At 43.0% G+C, this 22,352-nt stretch overlaps 1 protein-coding gene across 2 annotated transcripts in view; it reads right to left on the reverse strand.

Annotated features, from left to right (window-relative positions):
* Positions 1 to 1,256: 1,256 nt before the first annotated feature.
* LOC140266726 (prospero homeobox protein 1-like) overlaps positions 1,257 to 22,352 on the reverse strand; it is a 31,107-nt gene continuing 10,011 nt past the window's right edge. For both annotated transcript variants that reach the window (XM_072361813.1, XM_072361814.1), the window contains exons 4-5: positions 18,013 to 18,207; positions 1,257 to 6,026 (exon numbers count right to left, since the gene is read on the reverse strand). In XM_072361813.1, coding sequence (XP_072217914.1) covers positions 5,841 to 6,026; positions 18,013 to 18,207 — 381 coding nt within the window. In that variant the 3' untranslated portion in view covers positions 1,257 to 5,840. The remainder of the gene's footprint in view (positions 6,027 to 18,012; positions 18,208 to 22,352) is intronic.

The raw sequence follows: 22,352 nt of genomic DNA on the forward strand, positions 1-22,352 counted from the left end.
CAACCTAAGGAGCTGTAGCCTCCGGTTAAGTCAAGTGGAGGGAGGCAGGCGGAGGACGAGAGGGAAAACGAACACGGGAGAGGGGAAAAAAAAAGAATAAAAGCAAGCAAGAAAGACACAAAAGAAGCAACTCCAAAAATGAGCATCAAAGCAAAAAGAGAGAAAAGCAGTCAGGCTAGAACAAAGAAAGAAAAAGGAACAGAGCAACGGGCAGGCATGCTGGAAAGTACAACAGAGGTCATGATAACAGAGGAACAAAATGACGCAGAGAACACACTATACCTTTCTAAAATAGTCTTGTGTTTTTCCTAAACGACTCCCAAACTACAGAAAATATGAAATGCCTGAATAAATGTTGAGCATTTTCTTTTAAAAGAAAAATACAACTTTTTAACAGCTAATAGTGTATTATTATTTGTGATCTGTGTACCCATGTTATCACATTTTTATCATTTAAACAACACCCACACACACATAATTTCATTGATAAGGTGATTAACTTATTACCTTATCAACAAATGATTAATAATCCTTAATTATTGAATATGTTCCGAATAAAAACACAAAATATTTTCTGACTTTCTCACATGTAAATGTTTGATACCTCGCTATCATATGTGGTTGTAAAGAGCCTCTTCAGATTTTGGGTGGTTGGTTTGGCTCTTATTTGCTGTTGGGAACTGTCACAGGCTTTCTGTTTGATGTTTTAGATTGAACAGACAAATGATTTAAAGAGAAAATAATCCCACAGAGATTAATAATGAAAACAACCAACTAACTTGTAGCCTCTCAGTCTTTAAGCAGCTCTTTAAACCTTTTTCAAAACGTTTACTGTGTTTCATTTCAGATCTTTCCCACATGTAAAAGATTTTGTAATTTGCACATTGCAAATACTCTCCCACCTTCTTGGAGGATTTCTTTATTATTATTGCATTGTTGTAGTTTGCAGATATTTTTTCATCATGTGTGTATATCCACATTAGGATTCCCTGAGCCTTAAGATGGTTGCTTTTAGCCCGATGATGCATAAGCAGTCATCAGTTCAGCCTGCAGAGGATGGCGCTCATAAGTTCAATGCTTCAATCACGAGCAGTTGAAAAAGTTGGAAAAGAAGATGGGAGATATCAAGATAATATAATCCTGGAATAAAGTAAACTCTTTTCTTTTTCAGTGATGATCTGCCACATCAGAACTACACGTGTGTGTGTTTGTGTGTGTGTGTCTTATATAAGTTGATATGAATAAACCACAAACAGTTGTGATTTTCCACTCTCTTTTTCATTTTTATTTAAATTTTTTATTCATTTTGCACAAGCTTGCATATATACTGCACATACATTCAGTTCATAGAGGGTGAAGGCACAAAAGGCAATTTGACTACTGGTTGTTTTTGGGCTGGGCCAAAGCAATACAGGGGGGAAAAAATCTCAAGAAAAATACAAAACTTCTCCAAACTAGTTTCAGCTTTCTAGTCCGCCCTTTGCCCTCTTACACCTTTTATTAAACCGTCCAGTTCCATTTAGCTGCCAAGATCTCCACTTATTATTACTGTCAAATCGAACAAACATACTGGAATTCCAAATTTTTTAAAATTCACTTTTGAATAGATAAGGAGGAAATCTTTTAGTTGGTTCTATGTATTTAAATGCAGTGCAGCCTTCCCTGTTTGAAAAACAAAGTAAAACAACATCAAATAAATTAGGATAAATTAAACAAATAAATTACACAAAATCTGCAAGACAAATAGACACCAGTAACAGAAAAAAAGCAGCCATGTCATGAGTTTATTTTACAACCTGTGGAACTATTCAGACTGTATTAGAAACATGGCTGTTCCAGTTGGAATTACTGCTCTAGAATTGAATAATAATGTCATACAAAAAGCATCAACAAAACACTATTTACATAACATATTGCTAAGTTATACAAAGGCAGTATTTATCACCGTAAGTCCACGTCATTGATATTTACAATAAAAGGAGCAATGTAATAATGATAAAAAAGGAATTACTACTGAAAGCATCGAGAAACAAAAACCTCTTTCAAACAGGTCAGAAAACAGATCAGAGGAAATTATCACAACACACGCGCACACACCAAACACATGTTGCCAACGCTTAATGAGAATCATTTACATGTCAGGATGGTACTCCCAGGGGTGGGGGAGGGGCCACAGTGTTGAGAATTGTGTCACTCACTGGTTCACAGGTTCTCATAATCGGTCTTTTCTCTCATACAGACACACACTCATCTTCAGTACATGTACACACACAAGCACATAATGCAGGGCTTACAGAAAGTCCACAAACTTTACCCATCTGTTTAAACCTGGTAAAAAAAGGGTATAAATCACATTTTTTCTCTCTCTGCAGTCTCTTTTTATTAAAATGTAACTGTACATGTTCCCCCTCCATGGCACTACTGTTGTCCTCTGATGACAATGAATTCCTGTCTGTTTCCCAGATTGAATCTAGAGCTACGATGGCGGCAGTATTGCCCTCGTTTTTTTTTTTTGTTGTTTTTTTTTTTTTTACAAGACAGGGTCCACAGACTGCCAACGGGCCACTCTGTGACATCATCACGCCAATGCTAGTCAAATGCATCTTTCTGTCCAAAACTTTAAGAAACTGATGCTGGTGCAACTTCAAGGGCACTGCCGATGAGAGACGGACTCCCGTTAAAGGCATGTCGGGGGGTGGGGGAAACTCTTCTGTTGGTTTTTGGAAGAGTCCAGCACGAGAGTCCAGTGGGGAGAGTGGTTCACCCTTTTTTTTCTTTTCTTTTCTTTTAAATCCCTCTCGCTCTTCTCTAGTTCTCTGTTTGATAATAGCAAAAAAAAAAAAACTGTACAGCTATTCATGGTTTCAATCCTTACAAATTTACAGTTGCCATAACAGCATTTCAAACTTAGAAAATGTCTTCTAAGTTTTATTTCTTCTGATCTCAAGTCGAGCGCCTTTCAACACAATACAAATAAGGTCAAGAAACAAATAAAGAAAACTGCTCACAAAACCTGCAAGGACCTACCGTTACTAATCTACCAACAACTCATTTATTCAGAGCACAGATTTAAACAAAACCGTCACAAAAAATACCTCCTAGATTTCTTTTCTGAAATGGTTTCTTACAGTGCCTTTCAAAGACCCTCCATTACTGTATATATATTTTCCCATAGATTTATATTGTACAGTTATTAAAAAAGCCTATATATGTATTTTAATAATGTTATCCTAAATATCAAATGAGCCCAGAAATGGAAATCTTGACAAAAATATTTTCAACATGGTATGAAGGTCTTTTTTCTTTTCTCCTTTTTTTTCTTTTAGTGCGTACATTTTCAGAATTCTGAATGAATCTTTCAGGTGCAGACACTCTTTAACTTTAGGGTGGAGCTGCAGGAAGGGGCAGGGTGGGGAACGATAATAATCTGTGCATCAGATAAAAGTGTCCTTTCCCTTCTCCTTTTGTCTGCGGTGCTTTAGAGCCCTTGGCTGGTGCTTTGAGACTCTGAGACATGGAGGGCCTGGCCCATCCTTCAGTGAGAAATGTGTCCGGGTTTCTCTCTCAGGGCTCCCGATCTTAAGAAGAAAACTGTGCGGGGAGGAGAAGGAGGGGGACATAATGAAGGGAGTAGGTCTCTGTCTCTCTCTGCGTCCTTTTGTCAGGCGCTTTGTCTCGCTTAGACGAGTCAGCAGGTTAAGCAACCTGGCCCTTTTGATCTTTTGTAACACGCACACAGACGCGCTGTAAGATAATGTCGCCAAGGTGAGATCAACAGCTAGCTCGCACGCACACTTGAAAGTCTTCAAGCTGACTCATTGCTTTAGACTTACCTCATCAAAAAGGACAGCTAAAACTAAACTGCTTTTTAAAATCTTAAAAGCCTGAGAGGTCTTTAAAAAAAACACTAGATATACATGTGCAGCTCAAGTGGAAAATCTGGGATCATAATCTCAGGTTAAGCTGAAAGGAATGCCGTTTAGCGATCTGGGCACCGTGGCTTTAAAAGAATCACACTTTGGGTCTGAAAAGCTGCCAGTGTGGGACGGTAGGACCGAGCGTAGGGCTTCAGGTGTGTGCTGCTCCTTGCTCTGTGCCTTTGTCCCTGCTCTTTGTAGTGCTGAGAGCTTCTCCATCTACCCCTGGGGTGAGTGCTCACCTCTGACCTCAAATTGTTGCTTTGAGAGAGGAGCTGACACTCAAAGGCCGGTGAACATGGAGGGAAGGAGCAATGTCTGTGTCGTTTGTGTGGGAAGTTCTGTTTGAAGCAGAAGTAATGAACGGCTGTGTTTCAGCTTATGTGCATGTACTTTTTTCCTTCTTTTAGTTCCCTTCCTCTCTGACTTTTTCTACTCGTATGCGTGTAATTTTCTATTGCTTCTTCAACACTGTATTTTAAGTTACCATAATATTCTCATGTATTCAAGTATTAACTGCAATCAAGAAACTTCATAATGTAATTTACACCATGTATAGACTTATCGTACTAAAAGCCGAAAGAGTAAACAGGCTGCCTTCATCTCACACAAGCTGTTAAGTAAACAGTGCTATGAAAAGGATGAAAAATTCTGAAGTTAATATCTTATATTCTTGATCATCCTGAACAGATAAACAGGTTTTTTTTTTTTTTTTTGCTGACAGATGAGCAAGTCAATAGGAAGATGGAGCAGCTACAGCTAAATGTGACCGTTTAAGAGATGGCTGTGATGAAGAAAAAAAACTTAATTTGTTTACTTCTAGATTTCTGCATTATCTACTTGATGTTTTTCAGCAGCCTTTTATCCAGAACATCATTACTGTAAGGCGAGTTTGTCACTACAGGTGGAAAGAAAATCTCACTCTGATTATTAAAACCCAATTCCAGCAAAGTTGCCCGAGGTTCCAACCATCAAAAACAAAACAAGCAAAACAAAAGCAGAGTCTGCCTCAGTGATGGACAAACTAAAGCGCGTTAGTAGGGATGAGGATGGGGAATGAGGAGAAAATATTCCACAATCTAAAACCTTTTGGAATAACATTAATAGCAATAATTTATTTTTTTCTGCAAGGGCATCAAGGGACAAACAAATCTTGAAGTGGCAACCTTCAGCAAGCAGTAATGACAAATAATGATCATAAACAACAACAATAAGAATAGTAATCAAAATAATAGTGTACACCCAATAAACACAATGCCCTACTTGCAGGGAAAACACACTTCAAAAAATGGTAGAGCTCTGTAGCTATTAGACACCGGTCCAAGTCCCACAGACCAGTGCAGACCAGTACCACAAGTCCAGTTTTAGTCCAGTCAGTAACCCTACTAGGCCTTGTTTTTGTGTGTATGTGTGTGTATCTCTGTCCTGTTAGGGAAATCTTACCCACTTTGCACTAAGCAGGGACAGTTCGTTAGGATAACCCCAGAACTAGAAGGGCACCCATGGGTGCCACGTGTACAGTCTTTCAGGAACCCTGCCTGTGTTGGTTATAGTGTAGGTTGTGTTGATTGTGAAGCAGGCCAAACGGATGAAGGTTCACCCGGTCCAAAAACACCCAAAAATTAGAGTCTCTTCAAATCAGATTTATAGAAAAACAAAACATATAATAACCATAATAATATAAGAACAACAACACAATAGCTAGGTCATTTAGGAACTGCCACAGAGGCTTTAGATTGGGAATGCTACTCCATAACTTTCATACATTCAAAAAAGAAAAAAATAAATAAAAATAATCAAAAGTTAAGTTTGAGAAAAGAAAAAAAAAGAAAAATCACTTTGCAATTCTATGAAATCAGAGAAAATAAACAAACAAACAAACAAAAAAGCGCAAATAGGTGAGTGGGGAGAAGGAGGAGAAATTTACTCATGTAGAAGCTCTTGGAGACAGTTAGGGGACTTGAAGATCTCAGGGACCTCACTGTCCAGTTTGCAGATGACCTTGTAGATGGCCTTCTTCCAGGACGGGTCCACGTCTTTGCCGGCCACAATGGCATTGAAGAACTCTCTTAGTGTGATCTCTGCCACCTCTAGGAAGCGATCAGGGACCTTCATGGACACAGACAGGGAGGAAATGTTTAATTTTCCAGTCATGTTTCATCAGTGGTTAATCACTTGAAGAAACTTTGCCACACTTTCTCTTCATTATTTGAGAGGGAAGAATCTGTAACACGCTGTTAGATCATTTGAAAATATCAACTGTGCTCTGATCATTATCTTGACATCTAAATTCCAACCCATCTCTTGGGATAACCATTCCCACATCACAGTTTTACTGCATTTTACAACTTGTCGTGGTACTTTTTGCTTCAGTCTCAACGATGTCTACTCCTCAGTTGTAGAATATGTTGATATTTTCACAGTGGATTTAAAACCATATATCACCTGTCTCTTGAATGTCAACTTCCTAAAAAGCCAGTCGAGGTGTTGGCCTGAGAAAAGCTGCTTCTTGTGAATTCTCAGGTTTCTCACACCTCCCACTTCCCTCCCGGCAACATGCCGCTTGTGACATGTTTATGATTCCCACTGCAAATCTGCGACCAAACGAGAGAGCGGAGCTGACTGAAGAGCGACAGAGAGGTGCTGGCGAAAGAGGAAGTACTAAATGCTTTGGGAACGGGGAGACACGCCGCCTCTTTAGTGTCCCTGACAGCAGCGCTCACCGACACCATGGAGATGATTAGTCTGGCAAAGATCTGTGACACCTTCCCCCAAGCCAACACTCTGTCACACACACACGCTTCTGCAGGCGTGAGCACACACACCAGCGCGCACACCTCCTTGTGCCAAGGAGATGACACATCCTGTACGGTGACAGAGCTCTACATATTGCTTGCTGTATACATGCACACACACCTCAGCTACCCTGGCGTATTTTGGCTCTGTCTCTTTCCTCGTCTCAGAGCTCCAGGGCGACGCAGCCTTCAGGGGTCACCTGCTTGGATAATGCTGACTGTCTCCCTGCCCGCCTCCCTTGATGCTCACACAAACACACATTGCCACACACACTCATATATACGGCAGCAGCTTGCCCAAATGCCTGACAGTGCGCACACCGCTCCTCTCCTCTCCTCCAGTGTCCTGCAGATACTCATCAGGAGTGTCAGGACACAGCAAGGTTAGTGGCCACTGGAACACACGCACACACGATGGACACCACCACACACACATGCAGGGCTCTTCACACACACATACACACTTCTACACACATGGGACAGCCCACTACCCCCCTCAGGGTGATGAATGGACACTAAGATGCTTGTGTGTGTGTATGTGTGTGTGTCTGTGTAGGAGTGAAAAGGTGAGTTGTGAATAAGGAGCTTGTCCACTGTGCGCGTGTGTGTGTGTGTGAGAGAGAGGAAAAACATAAGGTATAACCCAATTCCCCAAATATTGAATCCCCATCCGGTGGAATACAACTGGATATAATTCATTGTTTGGGCTGCTTGTCGCTTCTGAAATACTGGCACAATAACCCTGGCATGAGGGCAACTTTGTGTGTGTGTGTTGTCGAGTGAGTGTGTGTGACTGCATGCGTGCGCTTTTCCCAAAAGGCTCCGCTGATGGTCGAAAGGAGCGCAGCGCCCTAGCCGTTAGATGCAGGGAGTGCTGCATTACTAAGAATATTCCTGCATGGAATTTCTCCTGACGTTTTGACTATAAAAGGACAGCAAAACGCTGACTGCAAGGAGAAAGCAATGTCAAGGAGAAAAGGGTATTGGTATTTCAGATCCTCTTGACTGCGAGAGGGAGAGGGAGAATGGGAGGGAGGGAGGGAGAGATGGCGAGAGAAGGAGGGGCTGAGAAGAGTCTAAGGAGAGACTGTGGACCAACAGAACGAAGGGAGTTATTCCTGTCCCACAAGCCTTTGTTTTGCCACAACGTGTAAGTTGTGTTTGTGAGCGAGCTGCCCCCTGACCAGCAGTGAGCCTTTACTGCTTGCACCCCCTCCCATGTCCCATTCTGCCATCCCTCCCACCACCACTCTAACCCCCCCATCTTTCTCTCTGGGGTCAGCTGTTGGGCCTTTGTTCCAGAGGCATTGTGGGGGATTATCCAGTGTGGTCGTTCATTCGCTCTGCTGTCCGGTAAATGGGGCCAATCGCGTGGCTCACAATCCTTCATACATATTTCATAGGGCTTTTTAACAACTTCTCAGCAGAGCCCAAAATTAAAACACAGATGTACAAAGAGGGGAGGAGAGAGGGAAGGACAGACAGTTTTGTGTGTGGTTGTAAATATATATATATGTGTGTGTGTGTGTGGGGAGTGACGCCCAGAAAAAAAAATCAAACAAGGTGACTGTGAGTGCATCCACCATTAGCAGCCTGAATTTGAAAATATACTGTTTTTCTTTTATTATGTGACTGGAGCTAAAACAGAAAGGTACAAACATCCAAAAGCAAAGATGTCTGGTAATTTAGTGCATGATAGATGACGTGATTCAGGAACTCATGTTGGTAAGGCCTGACTCCAAATTATTGTTGGTGACCAAAATATGAACTTCATTAAGCACTTTCTACCTTGGCACCGGTGCTTCAAGATGTGAGACTTTTCTGAACAATGTTCAGAGAATCAAGGCGACATTATCTAGATAGAATTTTTTTGTTTCTGGTTAACCAGGGTGGTGATGTTGCTCCCATCTACAAGTGAAATGAAAGCTGGATGTCATGAAAATAATCTTAACAATACGTGCCTCCCAATGTGAGGACACAGATCTATTTCTTGACTCTTTCACAATCCACAATGAGATTGAGCTGGAAAGTCTGGTGTAAAAAAGATGGAGGACAGAAGTGTGGCAGGAGAATTAAAAAAAAAACAATGCTTTCAGGAAAAGGGATATTACTGTTTCAGAAAACTGAAAAGAATCAACAAAAGAGATAAATCTGCACTTCCCTAACCTTTACATTGCGCTGTGTTGGATAAATACCAATCAAGAAGAAAGGATGAAAGCAAGAAAAAAAAGAAAGAGGGTCTTATTGCGATGAGGCAGTTAATCACTCCTTTTCACTGACTCCCCTTCTCCCCAACAACTCTTCCCCCTTTTTCTCCATCTCTCTCTCTTGTGACAGGTTGCTTTGAGACAGAAGGATAAGCTCTTTTTCACAGAGAGGGAATCGGATTTCCTGCTTTTTGATGAGATAATAAAATATGATGGAGGACAATAGGAGCCTGTGGCCGGCTTGCTGGGAGCTATTCACTCCAGCAGCAGCCCCCGTCTTAAGACTGCTGAGACAAATGTTTAAAAGGTAGCCAGAGGCCCAAGCCCTTAAATAAAGGCTCCTGTTATACACACTGTGCATGTAAGTGTATATGTGTGTGTCTTTGCATGTGTTTCAGTAAAGCCTGAGAAATCTCTTCTCTCTTGGTGACTCAGGGTTGGCTGTTTGTTTGACCAACGTGTTTCTCCCCTTTGCTTTTGGGAACTGTCAGGAGATGTATTGCACCTTCTATTTACACAGTGTTAGCCAAACAAGACAAGACCCTGGAAGATAAGGCTGTGTGTGCAAGTGAGTGTGTGTGCTAGCAAGCTGTTGCCTTGAAGGATGAAATACAGGACACAACATAAGCCCCCCTCTGCTAGCCAGGTTAATTCCTAACCCTAACCCAGCCTGGGAATACCAACACTTCCCATGCTTCTCGGTCACTGTATTTGTGTTTATGTGTGAGAGACAGCGAAGTTCCACATTTTGTAATGCACTCAAAGCTTTATGTCATGTTTAGCTACTTGTATCACAAGAATATACCAACCTGACAATGAGGCTTTAGCTTAAAAATAAGAGCTGAAACTGAACTTCAGCAGGCCATTGACATTTTCAGTGAGTAAATCCAGAGCTCTCCGAACCTCGAACACACACTCTCACACACAGGCCCCTGTGCCTCATGTATCTGCTCCAATCAATAATCTACAAAGGCCTTGATAAGCCCTTGGCCCACACTGTCACTTTAAGCAAACACAACCCATGTCCCCTCTCTTTCTACCCCTCACCACTTTTGTCCCCAGCCCTGCTCCCACTGATAAGACTGTACCACGGCTGAAGACTCTGACCAACTAAATGAAAGAAATGGAAAAGTCACAGTGGAGCCTCAGTTAAATCATTACTTTCTCAAGAGCTTAATAATCTTCATTTTAACAACCTTCTGTATTTCTATGATACCTTTCAGTTTCTCAGATCTCTCTTTTGTGAGGCCTGTGCTTCGGAGACTGCTGGGACGGGAAATGGGCCTCAAAGCTGAGCAAACATCAGCCACCCTCACTCCACTGATAGCCTTGAGAACATGGAGCCTTGAGGGGCTGCCATGTATACGTGTGCGTGTGTGTATATCTAGCTGTCTGGTGACTCTGTGTATGTAGGAGCAATAGCGTCACATGGTACTTTTCTCAAGGTGCTCCTCCACCAGGAAGTCAAGGACAGGACAGGGTCAAAGACACTGATGAGGTTGTTTTCCTTCTTGCCTGAACCCCCACCTTTGGATACATAAAATTTGAAAGTTATTTTTTTTAATCAGAGCTTCTTTAGACCTCCCTTTCCACAGTTTATGCATACTGTAGGTTGTGGTAAAGCTAATCTGTATACCAGAAATATCAGTTCAGCCCTTGTTTAGAGACTTAGAAATTCATTGCAAGGGCTTATATGACTGTCACAGGCTGAGACGGACCAAAAATCTAAATGATGGGGGGGGGGGGGTCATGAAGCGCTGTAATGGGGCCTCTAGAGGTCAGGAAGTCAGCTCAGCTTTGAGCGCAGGAGGCAGCAGGGAAAGAAAGGAGCAAGGGAGTCTGGAAGATAGGAACAGGACATCTGGAGAGGAGGAGAACGGGGGAGGGAGGAAGAGGAAGAATGGAACTGTAGGATGAAGGAGGGTGAGTGTGGGCGGGTGAGCAAACAATAACGGATGGAGAGTAAGGAGCTGCAGTGGAGGAAGAAGGATGGAAGATGGATGGATGGATGGATGGATGGATGGATGGATGGATGGATGGATGGATGGATGGATGGATGGATGGATGGAAGGAGATGGAACACAAGGGCAAGTGAAGGATCAAGATGGCAGGGGAAGAAAGGAAAAATAATAAACTGCAGATTGGATTGAAGGAGGGAGAGTTTGGCATCAGCAGGGGGAGAATGGGGGAATTGCTTTGACACATCTGCAGCGTTGATGCACGCCCTGGTCATTTTGGCATGCGTCCCTTTGCCACGCTTCATTAGTCTCACACACACACGGACGGAGACCAAAATGGTCCAGAAATAATGACATAATCAGCAGCTGTGCCACAGAGCAGGCTGCCCCTCACAAGGTGACCAGGGACAGAAGGAGGAGGGGAAGACGGAGGGGGGAGAGGGGAGAAGAAAATCAAGCACAAGCTAGCGTAATGAGTATTTGTGTGTGAGCAGGTGAGAAAAGAAGCGAAGGGATCGTGTAGTTCTTTATGTTTAAGTGATTCCTTGCTACCCCTATTGCCTCAGGCTCTACACACTGCTCTGGTCATTTAATCAGCACACAGAATGAATCTCTAAATCTCACATGCATACACGTGTGAGCACACACTGCACAGCGGAGAAAAGACCTGTCACTTCACGTCAAACTGGGGTCCTTAATAGCCCTGAGCTATTCACTGAGAAGCAGATGATCACACACACTATTCTTTTCTTTCTCTAAGAAGAATTAAAAAGTCAAGTTTAAACTCATGGCTCAAGAAAGAACCAGGGTAATGTCTGTAGAATATTTCATATTAGATCTTTTGTAAATACATTTGCTTCTGTCAGTAGGTACCATCATGGCAACTAATGTTGTCGATGTCCTCACCTCTCTTTAGTTATATCTTGCCCCTGCTAGGCAAGGTACCCCTCCAAGACTCTAGGACTTTTTAGAAGGACTGTCTCATTGTTTGGAAGTGCTTTTAATGAAATGTAACATATGAATCATACAAATGAACTGGAATCACAGAAACTGTATGTGAAGAAATTAGTTGCTTTTCAGGTTTAATGTGAGTGGGGTTTGGTTTTATTTGCCTTTATCTGAGTGACTTTGTGTATTGTGAATTTTCTGTTGTAAGTGAAGTGTAGGTTAGCAAAAAGAAGGCATCAGGAAGGCAGAAAAGTTGGCAAGAACATGCTGGATTTTAGGTATATTTCCTGCTGAGTTATTTACTATTCTTTAGGATCACTACTTTTTCCACTAGCAAAACAACTACTTGAGTCACATAAATACTTGTGTCACACAAATACTTGCACTTTGTTGTTATCACATGTATTCATGTCATGTGATGGTCAAGTTGTTCTGATTCAGCTCTTTCTACTGTTTAAGTTTTTGATTAAATGCCAGTAGGATTTTTTTTGCGAGTTGCTTTTACCTCTGTCAACAAGGTTATGTGATTGTTAAGGATGATGCAAGAACTATCAAATTTCATGAAACTTTGCAGAAAGATGGAGCATGAGCGACGGAAGAACACACCAAATACTGTTGCAGGTTGGGGTCACCTTTGTTAAAATTGTGAAATGCAGCAATAACTGTACTAGGGGGTCTTGTTTTCTAATGTGTCTGTTGAGATCAGCTGACCTGTAGAGTGACCTGTAAAGTGCATACTTTGACTTTTTTATAGCAGTACATGCTGTGTCCGTATGCATGCATGATCAATGAATGCACTGTTGGAGACTATGTTGTTCTAAGATCTTAATGGGAGGGACTTAAAAATGACATACGATACTGTAGATATGAGGGGGTTGAAGACGGGGGAGGTGTGTGTGTACACTGGTGAAATAAACCCACTGGCAAATTGTCTTGGTTGTATTTTTGGCAGGTCTGAATCTGCTAAATCTATACTGCCAGCTTTTTATATCACTCCTTCTATCTTCTACCTCTTTTTGTCTTCAATCACTCTTCAAAGAGAACCCTAAAGCCGTTCAGTGAAAGTGATGCACCTGTGTGCAAGTTAGTTTTTTTTTTATGTACATATGTATCTTTATACTTATATGTATCTGTGTCTTTGCTTGGCTTCTTGTGAAATGGCTCTGACCTTCTCACCCTAAATTCTCAGAGGTCGAACCCCGGTCAAAGACACCCCCCATACACACTGTCACACATACACACAGATACACACCATGCCCTGTGTAGTGAGACAATCAAAAAGACCTGGAATGAGGGAATAGAAGACAGGGAGGGGAAAGCAGCAGCAGGCAGGGAAGGAGGAGGAGAAAACAGACATTAGCCTCTTTGGGTGGAGAACAAATGGAGCCCCGAGAGGGACGTGAAGAGGAGGAACGAGGGAAAGAGGGGGGAAGGAGAGGTGAAGCACACAATACTATGGGGCACGGCAGTTGGACAGACAGCATCTGCTCTCAGCTCTCTGTGGTTCTGGTAATGGATGGAGAGGTAGAGAGACACCGAGAGCAAGGGAAAGAGGGAGACAGAGGGAGGAAACGTTGGAAAAAGGAAGAAGCCATAATAGGAGAGAATGTAGTGGTGAGAAGACGACAAACTTTAGAAAGTTTTCACTTTAGGTGAAAAATAAAAACACAGAGAATAATGTCAGTAGAGGGATGTTATGATTTCAAAACACAGGGATGACAGACGGATGAACAGCCAAAAAAGAAAGAGACAAAAGCAGTGACACATCTTTGCAATAGGAGAAAGAACAGCTGATAAGGGAGGACACATGATACTTCTCACCGCTTTTCACGGTACCTCCCTCTTGCATAGAGATCATAGGGACTTCCTCTTTAAGTGCCAAGATGTGTGTATGCGAGTGGGCGGAGTGGTCACTGACAGAGAAAACTTGGCCTAGTCTGTCTTATGGAAATCTGAGAGTTTCCCAGAGCCATCATAAAAACTGGCTCTTTATGAGACCCCACCTCTCTGTCTCTAACCCATTACCAACTCACACACATTCCTGTCTTATGAAAGATGATGTGTGTTGTCATTGGGGTTTCAAAGACAGACAGAGGGGGCCTTGGAGTAAAAAGAAAAGGACGCTAAGTGAGAATTTTCACTTGAGTCCTCACATGAAAGTGCTCCTCGCTCAAAGTCAAGGCTTTGGGAGGCCGGGTATGTTTCGGAAGACTTTGATGACGATGGATGAAGTGAATGAGAGGCGGAGAAGAAAGAGAAGAAGAAAGGGGATCAGAAGAGAGGGGGTTTGCTGAGAAAAGAGGAAAGTAGAGCTGGGGTCTAGGTAATTAACGGCAAGCTTTTTAATTACTGCTGGTGTTCATTGTGCCAGAAGGAATGTGACAATTATGCCATTAAAACTTTCTAATGGGGGGAAAAGCAAGGGGGAGGAGGGAGGGAATAACAGAAGACATGCAAAAAAGGAGGATGAAAGAATGAAAGGAGGGAGGGAACAGAAGGAAGAGAAGATGACGCGAGGGAATGAGGGAGGAGGGATATGAAAGGAAAAAAGGGGAAACAATCGCGACAAAAGAGAAGCTGGGAGGGAGATGGGGAGCGTATTAGGCCAGCACAGTGACAGAGCAGATTAGCATCAAACAAGAAAGGCCACAGACGTGTGTGTGTGTGTGTGTGTGTGTGTGTGTCAGCGTGTGTGTGATCACTGAAACAGAGGACATATTCATTCCAAAGACGCCACCAAGGTGGATGGAACTTTGATGATGCAGAATTTGGCAAAGGGAAAACTCAATGTGTGTGTGTGTGTGTGTGTGTGTGTGTGTGCTTGCTGAATCTGCGTAGGCTCCTGTTTCAAGTGGTGGTGCAGGCAGGTAGGGGAGGAAGAGGAGGAGGTGGAGGAGAAAGGGGAGAGATCCACAGAAAAAGGCCTTGGGGGCATCCTGATACACATCCAGTACATTTCCATCTCCACATTACCTCTATGACTCACACACACACACACACATACACACACAAGTTTAAGATGGAAAAACATAACAAGTGTGTCCGCGCTCATATGTAATACACACAAACACATCATTCCCACACAAACATCAAATGGCAAAAAACACACAACCCACGCACTCGCAAAAACACACGATCATAAATAACACCCACACACACACCGAAAGCCACACACAAACACTTACATGCAGAGTCTTCGTGCTCACCAAGGCGGTTGGTTCGTCAGGGGGGTTAGAATTTGCATGGCTGGGCAAATTTTCCTTGTGCTAAACTCTAATCAGCTCCTGTATCTCTCAGACACCTGCCCAGCAAGAAAAAACCTTAATATGCAAAACACCTTCCCACCCTCCTCCACTGCTGCAGCTCCTCGGCCAACAGAAGACTTATTCACCTGGCCTCGCTAACTCTTTTCCTCTCTGTCTGTCTTCTTGCAAATTTTTACATTTATGTATGCAAATAGACTGTTCCCCTTAAGCCTGTTTCAACAGTAAGTTCCTGGTTCCCTGGCGAAGAATAATAGTCTTGTTTGAGGTGTTACGGAAAAATTATGCCTCAGAAAGAAGGGTTTGTCAGAGGAGACAAGATGTTACTTCTGTTTAGGCAGTTGTGACAGTTGTTTTTGTTAGCATTTGCAAAGTCTCTTCCCAGAGGTTGCCACACGCCACGCATAAAATATGGTAGATCTGTAAAATGTGGTCATTCTGTGATACGGTTCCAAAGTTATAGCTTTACTAGATGTATTCATCTACAGCTTTAATTTTCTCCGTTTCTCGTTTTCTCCGTCTGTTCTGCATCACATTTCCACAATCTAACCAGAATATTTTTACATTTTACAACTCTGTATTGGAGGGCTCTTAAATGTCTGGTTAACAGTGTCAGCCTGCATATGAAGATGCAGAGGCAGCTGTGCTAAAAAAGTTGAGCAGATTGTCAAATAATCAGATATTTAAAGGTTTGATCTCCATCTTAATGCTCCTAATGAAAGGTGCTGAATGAGTGAAAGTAGTCTATACTTCAAAGTCAATTCGACAGAAAAGGCCCCATTTCCATTTATATCAATCAGATTTTTGGTACCCTATGTTTTTAGGATTGAATTGCTGAATAGAAACTTACTTTTCCTGTTAAGTGTGTCAAGCGTTTTCCCCAACTGATTCATCAGGGCCAAACGTTGCCATTTTACATTTCTAGATATCATAGGCACATATAATCTCCACATTTCTGAGCCAATCCTTCCTCAACACACGGTAATACTCTGTGAGGAATGAGAGCCTTTCCCGACATTAATGGTTCTTCTGGTTCCTAAACCCAACCACGCATGCATTGAAATGTATTTAATAAAGAAGCCAAACCTTTAAGGCACGTGCAGGATAAGGTATGCACATAGGAAACATAAAATGACAACATCACAAACAAGTGTGAAGTGTGCATTTCCAGATTGGGCAAAATGAAATCTCACAGATGAGAACAAAATCAAAAACATATGCAGGGAAGTAACATCCTTTAACAATGTTGTCTTTATTAGCTTACCGGTGGATCTGACTGCCTATATTTAAGGGCTTTCTTTTAATATAAAGTACAAGTCTTTGTGTTTGTCTTAAACTTTTTTCCTGTAACAGATAATAATTCCTGCACTTATCGTATCAGCTAAATAGAAGAAATTTTACTTCACTCTGATGGACTTTCAGCTGATTGAGACCTCATATGTACAAGTGCCTCTGCTTGCCAGAGTCTTTCAAAGCCTCCCTTAAGAGGTTTGAAGATGGATGTAGGGAAGTGTATGTGTGTGTGTGTGTGAGTGTGTGTTTGGGTGCACACAGAGCAGCCCCAGTGGACAAGTAATGATGGAAAGAGACAGAAGGAAACGTAGAGAAGGAGAGTGAAGCACTTTAAATGTGAGAGCTTGCAAAAGTCCCACTGCTCGCAAGGGCACTTCGCTCCTGCACGTCATCTCTCTTTCCCCCTTTCTTTCCTTCTGCCCTTCTTTCTCCCCTTTCCAATCCCCCTCAATTCCCCTTTTCCCCTTCTCTCTTCATCGCTCTCTCCTTTGTGTCCAAGCCCTCACCCTCCGTCCCCTATCTATCCATCTCCCTCCTCCCCCTGTTTCTCTCCCCTTCCTCTCACTAAAACAGTAGGACGCTTAACCTTGATAACAGTGAGATTTTTTCCCCCCTCAAAGTGACACACACACACACACACACACACGTACACACTCTGGAGAAGTGCTTTGCCAGCATGCCAGGCCGGTCCAAGGGACGGCTGTACCCTTCGAGGTGAACAGGACACCGGGAAATGCAGCAACAACAAAACACTCACACAAACACACGCATACACGAACGCGCATAGACTCGATCTCGCTAACAAACCCTCACTCATACACACACATAAATCCAGCTCTCTCCTGGTCCTTCTTAACACAAGCCCTTTAAAGGTCTTTTGTCAGCTGACATTGAGAGACAAAGTGTGTGTATAGGTGATCCTGAAACATTTAACACACACTGACACACACACACACACGCAAGGTGGCAAAAGGAGAAGTGTGAAAGATGAAACATATTAAAGGTGAAGTTGCCTGCTGAGAATTTATGATTACAATACAGTGAAAGACATGAACATCACACTGCTGATGATAGGTAAATGAGGATGGGGAAGTAAAAGGTAGTTTTTCAAAAAACACCCACGCACACACATAGCTGGTACTAAGAATCGTCGAGAGGAAACTAACAGAGAGGAAGAGGTGAAATAAGTGATGTGTCTATAGGCTTCTTCAGCAATAAGTGAGAGTTCCTTACATCTTTATAACCACACTGAAACATGAATTTCCAAGTTTCAATTTAAACTTTTTTGTCTACCATTGCTTAAATGTTCCTGTATGTGCCTTATTTAAAAAAATCCTTGGGTATTTCTGAAGAAATGCAGCGTCACAAAGCTAAAAAATTGTGATACCTTATAGTACAGTGTCACAGGATGTACAGGAGACGTGAACTCAGCATTGACAACAGTCACAGAGAGTCAGAGCAGAGAGGACACAGTGAGACACAGTGAGTGTCACACTACCCGTCTGCATCACAGAGTATCAGGTGAAATTTTCATTTTTTTCAAATGGGCCCCATTTGCTCTCGGCTCCTCTTCTTAAAGAGCACCTAGAGCTTTCAGACTTGAGTCTGTGGTGACTTGCTGAAACAGTTACCTCAAAGTCATTGGCCTTATTGTAGTGCATGTTGAGGGCCCGGAAGAGCTCGCAGTCCCGGCTGACGCTCAACTCCTCTACCCCTGTGGCTCCGTCATTGATCGCCTGGCGGGCAAACTTTTCCATCTGGATGTAGTAGAACTCCCTGAAGTTGCTGAACCACTTGATCAGCTGGGAGGTTATGCAGCGGTTAAACTGGATTGAGAGAACAAGGCAGGGAGGAAATGTTAGAGCTACTTATGCTGTCCATCTGTACTTTTATTCTCAATTATCACCTGTAATTAAGACATTTTGAATGAGTAAACACGAACTGTCACTGTGTTTCATACAAACATTACGTCAAGAAGGCTGTCATCTCTGATCCTTATTTAGCTACTGGATTTGAGCATGAATGAATGGCATTTTATATCAGGGAGCCGAGGCGTGAGGGAAGGTGGGAGGAAAACGAGAGAGATAAAAGATGAGCAGAAGAGAGAACACAGGTTGTTGAGTGAGGGACGATAATAGAGATATTAAGTAAGACAGCAAGCAAGGGGGGGGGGGGGAGAAAGAGTGGGAGAGAGTGTGTGTGGTTCATCTTCCCCACTGGGAGCAGACCTCCCCCCTATCATAACCCTGAGAGTGGAGGGAGAGGTGGAAGAGAGGGGGTGAGACCGCAAACACATAATTGACCAGAAAAACGATTAAGTCATCATCTGAAGCGCCCTGGCCCGCAGGGGGCTCAAACATGTACTTAACCCCGTTCACCAATTACACCCTGATCCTCCTCCCCTCCCTACACCTCCCACACAGGGAGAAAGGAAAAGAAAAAGAGCAAAATAAGAAGACAGAGATGATAAGCGCAGCATAGAAGGCTACAGCTATCTGATCTGTGCCGCTGGTGGGGATTTAATAGGAGGTAAACCCATTAGAAGCCTCTGTTTTTTTTTTTCTCCTCGTCTCACGAAACATCCACCATTAATCCAAAAAAAAAATGAGGTGCTCAGAATAGTAAAAATGTTGTATTAAAAGTTTGGATCAAACTCCTAAAATTCTATGCTCACTTTGACCTCTGAAAGCTTGTGTCCAACAACCATCCACATCCTTGTTCACACACACACACATATGGCCCTTCGTTCCTCCCTCCCCTCCGGTCTTTCTGTGGTGCTGGAAGAAAGGGGGGACAAAATGCTACTAAATGCTGAGCGGACTGCTCACTAGGGAGGCAGAGCGGTTTTGACATGGAGATTAGACCCTGGCTATTGTTCGACAACACAGACACACGCACTATTCGTGATCTGGGATGGCAGTCAAACACACACAAGCTCATGAAGATGGGGGGGTGTTGGTAGAACAGAACGGGGAGAAAAGTTGACGAATCAGAGGAAAGGCAAGGTGGGACAGGACTAAAGGAGTGGCCTTTCTGGAACCATCAGCAGATGACATAATGGCAGAGTGGAAAAGAATAAGTCCGCCTGACATTGTTTGGCAGGGGTTTGGGAGAATGTGTGTGTGTGTGTGTGTGTGTGGCTGTCCTAAAGTGCAGGGTGAGCATAAAAGGGGAAAAGAGGGGGAGGAGGATGGGTGCAGGTCAGTGCCGTTGGACAATGGTGTTTCGCTGGTGGTGGTGGCGGCGGCGGCGGCGGAGCACAGGGAGGGGGGGGGGGCAGGGTAGGTGGCCGGAACGTGAGCAGTCAGCAAGCTGGGGTCGTGACATCAGAGTGTCAAACAAACAAACTACTGACACTTACAAATACGTTGCCTGCACCGAGCTATTCTTAAACACACTCACAATGTGGCAGACAGTTGGAGTGTGACAGAGCACAAACACACTGTTTCACTTCAGTTGACAGTGCAGCTCAAACCTTTCCTCTTGTTTGCAAGATCGACTCCTATTGGGTGTGAATTTGAGACATTAGAAAATTGGTGTTCATTCGTGCAAGCGTGTGTGCTTACATGCATCTGAGTGCGTGCTAGTCTGAGAGACGCATCCTGAGATTAAAGTCAGTGAAAGTGTTGCCATCGCTCACGTAGGAGACCTTTGGTGTCACTGCAGCTGAGTGACGGATACATTTGTCACTTTGGACAAAGATTACTTTATTATGCCGACAGCTTGGGAAAAGACGTATTGGGGCCTGTGGAACTGTGTTATGGCTCAATCACAACACCAGCCGCACAAAAAAGATATTTACTGTACGTGCGGGTAAATACACTACATTATATGCGCATTAACAGCACTCAACACACACAGGGATTCAATTTTGGCAAGCCCTCCTACAGCTTCCAGCAGTCTTGGTTCATTAAGTTGCTGGTGGGGCACAGAGACCCCCTGATAGCAGCGAAGGACGAGTGTGTTCAGTGTAAAAGGAGGGAATCGGTTCAAAGGAGCACATCACTGCAGCTCCTTAATCAGAGCTGGCAGGGGTCAGCCAGCACAGACATGAGACGCAATGAGAAGAATGTGTGTGTTTGAGCGGACACACAGTGTTTGAGCTAAGAAGTGTGTTTAAGGGTGTGTGTGTGTATGTGTGCGCGGCTGGCTGAGAGGCAGATGAGAGAGACAGTGAAAGCGTGTTTCTCACACTCACGCTCAAGAGCCTGTGAAAGGTCAGCGCTTAGTGTTAACAGCACAAGATAGAAAGTGGCACACACACATGTTCCGCTCATGCACACGCACTTAAGTCCAGAATAGGAGAATGCTGAAGTATCCTTAGTCTAAACTATATTAGTCGCCTGGAGAAAATATTCAGGTGTTCAGTCCAAAACACCCGCACACACATCAGATTATCATGTTTGGTGAAATTGTTTTTTCAGTTTTGTCTTTTGGTTGGCTGGGATGTTTAGCTGAAAGGCATTTGGATGAAAAGCCACACTGTGTCTCGAGCCAACGCTTTCTCTAACGTAGTTGTCGACAATGGAGCAGAAAGCACACAGATGACCTCAGAGTGCTCAGCTACATCCAGAACAACCGGAGAGGAGAGCAGAAAGACACAGAAGCCTGCACAGGCCTCCCTCTATGTCTCTTTCTCTTTCTCCCCCTCTCTCTGTCATAAGCCCCTTCACAGTCATCAGGGCTTTCCATCGTTTCCTGTTTTCGCAGGAGTGAATTGTGGGAGATAATCTCTGGCTGCTTATTGGCTGACTACACACAAAAAGCGGCCCTGGAAAGCGGGCTTTTGTTGCTGCGGCGACTCAAAATCCAGCCGCTGGCTTTTCTTTCTCCCCGGCCCCGCAGAGGCACACATACCATGCCACACCATCAGCGAAAAAAAGAAAAGAGAAGGAATGACATATAGAAAAGAGAAAACCCTCCTGACCTCCTCTACTCCATAGCACATGACTGGCCTTGATATTGAGGCTTGTTGCTAAAAGCCACTAAGAGAGAGAGAGAGAGAGAGAGAAAAAGCAAGCAGTGTCTGTCAGTTTGTAGTTGCTTGCTGGAAAAATGAAAAGAAAATGTTTAAAATAAAGCAAACTTTTTTAAAAAACGTGTGCACTTCTCATTACAAAGGCAGAAACTTTAGATAACTTTAGATAACTATTTTCTGATTTAATATGTTGATTTTTCCAATCTGCTCATTGATCTGCTGAGCCTTTCGTTAAAACATCATCTTGAATAATAATGAGATATTTTAAAGGCGATATAGGCTGTTATTGGCAATACTAACAGCCTCAATCTTCTTACAAGAAGCTCAACCAATGGGAACAATAGCTACAGTGTCCCACAGTTGTTAGGGCAACCCACTTCACATGTTCATTAGGTTCTTGATGGTCCAGACCTGATTATTCAAGACCTGATTAACCTTAAAGACTTTTGTTTGAAGACATGCACTTGCTAAGAGGTTGTGCTGCCTGAATCTAATTAGATAGTCTCATTCCCATACACTAATTTTAAGCCTGTGTCCATTGTTGTCTACTAAGAACAAAAACAAACTAATGTTACCCTTAATTCCCTATATCTTGACCTTATTTAAGTTTCTGATTATGTCTGATTATGATTATGTCATCTCCTTGTGACTGATTAATCAGTGTAGCAAATCTGTAAACTTAATCATATTTTTAATCAAAACTTAAAATCAGAAGGATGCTATGTCAGAGAGAGCTTTCATAAAATGTAATCAACATTTACAGTTGCCCACTGCTTTGCCAACATGTGCCTCTTTTTCAACCGATCCAATGAAAATCCTCAGTGAACATCATGTCTGCCCAGAGTCATGGTTGTTGGTGATGGCATACAAGAGGGGGCAGCTGTTAGAAAAGGGAACCTTTATCTTCTGATTTGAATAAGATGGCCTGGATCTGTCACAGTATTTACTCCTTGTATGGTCCAAAAGAGGCACACATGCATGCACCCCCCCCCC

Source organism: Leuresthes tenuis, unplaced genomic scaffold, assembly GCF_036924035.1.
Source record: "Leuresthes tenuis unplaced genomic scaffold, fLeuTen1.0.hap1 SCAF_13, whole genome shotgun sequence".
NCBI classification, from domain to species: domain Eukaryota; kingdom Metazoa; phylum Chordata; class Actinopteri; order Atheriniformes; family Atherinopsidae; genus Leuresthes; species Leuresthes tenuis.